At 42.4% G+C, this 6871-nt stretch overlaps 1 protein-coding gene across 1 annotated transcript; it reads left to right on the top strand.

Annotated features, from left to right (window-relative positions):
• On the top strand, nucleotides 1–3774 carry ube2v1 (ubiquitin-conjugating enzyme E2 variant 1). Its single transcript, XM_017439032.3, has 4 exons — nucleotides 1–147; nucleotides 729–877; nucleotides 1385–1510; nucleotides 2726–3774. The coding sequence occupies exons 1-4, from the start codon at nucleotides 126–128 to the stop codon at nucleotides 2870–2872; spliced, it is 444 nt and encodes a 147-aa protein (XP_017294521.1). The 5' UTR covers nucleotides 1–125; the 3' UTR covers nucleotides 2873–3774.
• The last annotated feature ends 3097 nt before the right edge of the window (nucleotides 3775–6871 follow it).

Genomic DNA, 6871 nt, shown 5'->3' with positions numbered 1-6871 from the left:
CTAGCAGCGCAGCTAACAGTTTGTTTTCAGGAGACAACAAAGGAAGCGAACGGCCGCCGCTGTCTTCCTCTTCCTCGCGCGCTCACCGCTGGCCACAATGCGCGCCCCCGCTGCGTAGCGACAAGATGGCGGTGGCCGCCGGATCAGGTAAGTGATGGGAGTGGGGCACACAGCGGGCGAACTTGACGGTTTTCGGAATGAATTTTCACGCCCGGGCGGCTGCGTTTGACAGCGAGACCAGCCGCCGGCTTCGCGGGGCAACTGCGGCGGACGAAAAAGCTGGAGAAAACGAGCCGGAAGCCATGGCAACGAGCTAACGTAAATTAAGTTGGGAAGAAAGGAGACAACGAGCCGCTGCATGATGACTTGCGAAATGATTCCTGTGCTGCTGGTTAACGGTGTAACGCCTGTATCGGCCTGATTTTGCCGGCCGTCATTTACACCCGGCGACCCTGAACGTTTTTGAACCACGACACTGTATTTACTGAGGCTGCGGACGGATGTGACACACCGGGTTTGCGGCATCGCTGAATGTCCCAGCCGTCCCAGCAGAGACGCACACACCCCGCTTGAAAACGCTGCTCAGCAAAGGCGTTCCTCTCCCTGTCCTCTGGGTGTCTGAATGACGCACTGCCAGGCACGGCTCCGGTGGCACCTGATTCCACCTGCCCTGCCGGAGATGTACGTGACTTGCCTTTTTTCTTTTCTGTGTGTTTGTCCACAAACAGGCGTTAAAGTCCCCCGCAATTTCCGGCTCCTGGAGGAGCTGGAGGAAGGTCAGAAAGGTGTGGGAGACGGCACGGTGAGCTGGGGTCTGGAGGATGACGAGGACATGACCTTAACGCGGTGGAGAGGGGTGATCCTTGGCCCTCCAAGGGTCAGTGGGGCCATTTTAAACATTTACTGTAAAGCACTCTGTTCCTCAGGGGGGCCGCTCTCCTGCACATTTTAGATGTGCTCTTACTTTAAAACACCTGGTTTAAATGAATGACTTGTGGACATTCTTCTGGAAAACAAGGAGGTAATTAAACCACTTGAATCAGGTGTGTTAGAGCAGGAAAACCTAAAACTTCAGGACAGCGGCCCTTGAGGCCTGGAGTTTAAGAGGCAGAGACAAAAGGTTAATGGACTTGTGTGTGACTGGAAGGGCTCAGGTTTGTAGATCAGGCTCTACGTGTGATGAAAAGGAAGACGCAGGTGTGATTCATATCTCCTTTATAGTAGGCTTTCCTTCAGAAAGACGTTGACATATTTAACTTTAGCTCTTCAAGAGTTTTTTTAAAAGTAACTTCATGAGTAATTTAACCTGTTTTCATATAATGAACGCTGTGTGACGTTTGTTGCCATTTAGACTTCTCATCTGTTTCCACTCCTCTGCTTACAGACGAGCTACGAAAACAGGATGTACAACCTGAAGGTAGAATGTGGGCCAGAATACCCAGACTCGCCGCCGTTTGTCAGATTTGTGACGAAGATAAACTTGAATGGCGTGCACACTTCCAGCGGTGTGGTACGTAAAGCAGTTGTGGATATTTGGCTCGGTGAAAGGAAAACCTGCACCTGACGGTGGGGAGGGGGGGGGTGTTAAACCATGAAGCAAGAGTTCCTACTCAGCCGGCTGTGTTTAACTGAAAGCGAGAGTTTTCAGTGTCGATGTTCGAGCGTGGCTGGATCGCCACGGTAACAGAGTTACGGTTTAATGTCAGTAAGAGGCCAAACCCGTTCACTTATTCTGTTCCTAACGATCTACCAGACGGAAATATCGGGCTACGTTTATGTCATCATAGTTCTTCCCAGCGCTGCAAGATTCAAAATAAATGTTGGATTGTCAGATAACATGAAAATACAAATTCGGTCGCCATTTTAAGTCTGTTAACAATGTTAGTTCAGGGTTATATTTCCTTTTAATCAATCACCATAATAAATATAAAGGCACAACAATTCTAATTGTAGGTACATCAGGTTTTAGGTACATCTATGATTTTCAGCACAAACTTGAATACACATTAGCTATATTTCCTGCAGGGTGCCACTAAGAAGCTGCAGTTAGACCGCACGAAGAAATAAAGATGAAAAAACAAAAATGAAACGTTTAGATTCACTATATGAACCAGAACTGATTGATGTCGAAGAAATAGGCTGAATGTTTTTATATTTTGTCTGGATTTGCTGAGACGTCCATTAAACAGTTATATTTATTTTGTCATTACCTCTGCGCCTTAGAGAATATTTAATAAAGTGATTTGCACGTTATGAGATGGTGTCAGAGCTAAATAAACCTCCTGATTGTGGAGTTAAAGCGTTCAGATCTTCCTAAGCAGCAGCAGGTGGCCTGCTCTGAGTAGTTTTCTGCAACATGTGAAGAATATTCTTCTCTTGTCCTGATTGTGGAAACTGTGTTTTCCTGTTAGGATCTTCACTTTCCATTAATAAGTCACAACATGCGAGCACATAAACTAAAGCAGGAAGTCCGAGTTAACAAAGTAACATCAGAACCTGTAATTTCTTAGTGGAGTTTTAGGCTTTGACAAGCCAGGCTAAGGGAACAAAGCCCTCAGCTCAGACAGCTAGTTTAATTATTTAAACTTTGATTTAGTGGATCTAGTCAATTTGTCAGTGTTTTTAATATGTACAATTTGAGGCTGACAAACCTACTCTGCGAGTTTTACGAGCTTCACAGGGTGTGACCTCACCTCCATCCATCCCCGTGTTGTTCTCCCCGCAGGTTGACATGCACGCGGTGACTTCGCTGGCCAAGTGGCAGAACTCCTACAGCATTCGGATGGTGCTGCTGGAGCTGCGACGGCTCATGGCGTGCAAGGAAAACATGAAGCTTCCTCAGCCGCCCGAGGGCCAGATCTACTCCAACTGAGCTTCTGCCGCATCCCTCTACCTGCATTTTTCTCCCCTTTTCGTTTAACTTTCATTTCTCCGTTTTCGTTCAAGTCCTCTTTCTCCTCCATCCCTGGCCATGCAGCGGTCCACCTCCTGCTAAAACATGCACACACACACGCACACACACACACACACACACAAGTAAAGGCTTGAGCAGATACAGTTAGACCCACATGGACACATATCTGCATTAGGAAAAAAAGCCCTCATTCATGAACATCACTTCAAACCCCTCAGATTTCCATCACTGGAGCCCTGGATGCACGCATCAGTTTACACCAGATATAATAATTCCAGTAGTGTACATCGTACTAATCTTTTGAAATTATTCCTCAAAAATGCTGATTGTACAATAACAAACTTCATGTGTGTTTCTTTGCGTTGCCTTTTTGTATGATAGAAAGCAGCCACTTAACATAGTTTTGCATATCCCACCAAACAAAGGAACTAATCCTCTGTCCAGATGCACCCATGAAGCCCATTTTCATAACATGTGGCAGTAACTATGTTGTTTTGTTCCCCCCCCCTCCCTGTGGCTGAATGAAGGATTTTCTTCTGGGTGTGCTGACATGTGCTTGCAAAGATACATTTTTGTTTTCCCTTCCAAGCTTCTCAAATGCATAAATGTGTAGGACTTGTAAACCTTGTGCACCTGTACCACTGAATCTGAATTTGAGCTGTATCGTATGCAAACATACTGTAGGTCTGCGTTTGTACCACGCTTGAACCGAGATGTGAAGTCGGCTACCTCTCATGGTCCGGTTTGACATCAGAGCAGATCCCCGACTTGTGAAACTGTCTTTGCAGCTTCATGTGATGTAATCACAAAATTGTTTTACTTCCTTCCATGTTTTTCATAAATTTTTATTCATGCTTTCATGTGGCTGATAAATGTGTTTCCTGCTCACCGGTCGCAGGTCTCGAAGGTTTAAAGGAGCAACACGTTATGTTTGGTGTTCCTATAAGTAAGGAAAAAACCTAAATTATTTCTACTTGTTATTTAAATTAAGCATTTTAAGATTAATGAAGAGCTGTGCTAATGAGCTACTGTACACCTTTTCACTGGCTCTTTATAAGGATAAAAAGATGACTGAATAGGCAACACAGGCCTATGAACACTTTAATTATATGAGTGTATACTGACTCAAAATAAGATGAGATGAATCGCCTACAAAGATCCAAAACTTCTATTTAAAATGGAGAGTTGGGGGGTTCATAAATACACTCAGCTGCAGATTGGATGATGGTTCAGATTAAATTGCAAAAACTCTCAAAAGACAAGAAAATAACAAATATAACTTTATGTATAACAACACAAAGAGCCTGAACTATAAAAATCAAAACAATATAAGATAATAGTTTCAAAAAAGGAAACTAAATGCGTGAAAATCAGAAAGAGGCAGCAAAGAGACGACCTGACGACGTTAGACGACAGCAATCCAAGAAGTCATGACAAAAACAAGAGTAGAAAAAAGGGGACCATAAATGGTTTAAAACTGCATTCATCTGCCGAAGGTAGAATAGTGATAACAAGAAAACGTTCAAATTTGAATTAAATCTCATCTCTGGATAAATCTGTCCGGGAGTTTGTGAGTTATTCTGCTAACAAACAGACTGTGGCAGCCATAATCTTGCAGATTAAAAAGCAGCAACACTAACACAAGTGAAGAAGTGAAAGTTACAAACTGAGACAAAAAAATAATAATTTTCATCCTTTTCATTCTGCGTGTCGTGTTTCCTCAGAGGTGACGTCCTGTTTGTGTCTGTGCACAAGCACCCGCTGCATCAGGGTTGAAAGGCACCATTAAAGGAATAGTTCAGAGATTTTAAAGTGGGTTTCTATGGAAAATAATATGAAGACCTAATATCTTACCTGTTGTAGATGGCTCTTTGAACAACCTCACTTTAAAGAAAACGTTTAACTCTGACCAGATTAAGGAGCTAACGACTCCAGCAGAGACTAAAGTGGATTTCTGTCTTAAAACAACTGTAATCTCAAACCTTTACACCAGTTCATGCAAATGTTATTTTCTAAACCTTTACACTGCTGGCAGTTTTGCATCACACAGTTACTAGCACAAAGTTTTGTGCTTATTTCCAAGTGCGAATGACAGGAGCAGCAGTTAGCTGTAGCACTTCCAGTACTTTTGGCAGACATAATATTTTTGATGAAATAACAGTGTTTTGTGAAACTGATAGCGGTGTAATGGTTTAAATACAAGTATTTTTATGAACTGGTATGAAATTTTATAGATTTGATTTGTTTTAAAATGGTAAAATCTGCTTTGAAAGTAGGTTTGTTTATGATTATTAGTTTGTCAGTTCACCGTCTAGTCCACATGCACAGTAACAGCAAAGATATGATATTACTGCTGGATTTGACACCACCCCCACGGCGGCACGACTTCAGTTTGGAATCTGAATGAACCGTAAGACTCCTTTAGACAGATGAGACCGAAGTAGAGATGTTTACCCATAATGCACAGCACCATGTTTGGAGAAAACCAAACCCAGCGTATCACCTCATACCAACTGTGAGGCACAGGGGTGGAGGGGTGATGGTTTGGGCTTGTTGTGCAGCCACCGGAGTCACCGAGCGACTGACAGTCATCCATCTGTCTGACAGCTGAAGTCCTGATCAAACTGGGTCATGATGCAGCAGGACGATGATCCCAAACAGCAAATCTACAACAGAATGACTGAAATAGAAAAGAATCGAGGTGTTTGGAGTGGTCCAGTCAGAGTCCAGACCTCAACCTGACTGACATGCTGCAGTCGGACCGTAAGAGAGCTGAGCAGAAACTAATGTCAGCGAATTTCAACTGAAACAACACTGGAAAGAAGAGTGGGCCAAATTCTACATCAATGTGAGAGACTGATAAAACAGAAAAGCCCTTCTGCTAAACGTGGTTCAATAAGCTGATGGATCGTGGTGAATGCTAATATTCAACAACACATTTTCTGTTATTTTAGCTAAGTTAAAGCTATATAATGGTTCTAACAAACTCGAGCATCTTTACATGTGTGCATTTAGAACTCATTAGTGTAAATCTAAAATATGCGGTCCACAGGACTCAGTGGTACTGGGCTATTAGTGTTACTGATAATGTGACAGAAGAGAGAAGCAGATCATTTCTAAACCTTTTAGAGATATATGAGATGCAACCAAATGTAGCAAAACTGGTTGGGCAGATCTTTACAGAACAGATATGCAAACTATGACCCAAATAAAGATCCACAAAAACAGCAGCCAAAACCAACTACCAGCAAGCAAAGCATCAGGAGTTTTAATTCATACAATCAAATTTAAACCTAAGATTTTATATACTAAACACTTGTACGACCTAAACACTCATGTTTGAATGTACTGTAGAACTCAACATAAGGAAGAGAGTGTATATTTACAGCCAGTTTATGTTATATAATTTAACTTTAGCATCTTTTGGTGAACATTTAAACTAACAAGAGTATTTCTTTTTAAATTTTCTAAATCCAGGTCATCTTGCAGATGAGATCTTGATCTCAGTGAGGTTTTCATTTGGTTAGAAAAAGGAAAATTTCCCTTTAAGCCACTGTATGAGCCAGTCTCTGTACTGACTCCTCTTTCAATTAATTTCAAGAAGTTAATGATTTCTCACAAGGCTCACTACATTATGTACTTTCTGCTAAGCACACCTGTGATCCTTAAATCTGCTTCACAGACTACAAGCTGAAGACAGCGGTTCATATCGCGGCCCTTCAGCCTGGAACAACATGGTACAGGCTGGGTTCACTTCAGCTGGTTTAAAACACTGCAAACGTCTGAACACATGAGGTTAGATATTAATTGGAGCTGCTGGAACCATGTGAGGGCAAGACAAGAAACATCACTGGGAATAAGAAGCTGTTAAAAGTTGTTATTTATTAGTCAGATGACACAAAAGGCTGTTTTATGAAAGGGATGCATGTGACTAAATGAGAATGAGGGGTTCTTCAT

This window comes from Kryptolebias marmoratus, linkage group LG8 (genome assembly GCF_001649575.2).
Source record: "Kryptolebias marmoratus isolate JLee-2015 linkage group LG8, ASM164957v2, whole genome shotgun sequence".
In the NCBI taxonomy this organism is placed as follows: Eukaryota; Metazoa; Chordata; class Actinopteri; order Cyprinodontiformes; family Rivulidae; genus Kryptolebias; species Kryptolebias marmoratus.
This window is presented reverse-complemented; position numbering and strand designations above follow the sequence as displayed.

Excerpts from the sequence above, each read along its gene's own strand:
- ube2v1 (XM_017439032.3), top strand. The coding sequence starts at position 126 with ATGGCGGTGGCCGCCGGATCAG. Across the intron at positions 878-1,384 it reads TGATCCTTGGCCCTCCAAGG|ACGAGCTACGAAAACAGGAT; the intron begins GTCAGTGGGGCC and ends CTCTGCTTACAG. Across the intron at positions 1,511-2,725 it reads TGCACACTTCCAGCGGTGTG|GTTGACATGCACGCGGTGAC; the intron begins GTACGTAAAGCA and ends TTCTCCCCGCAG.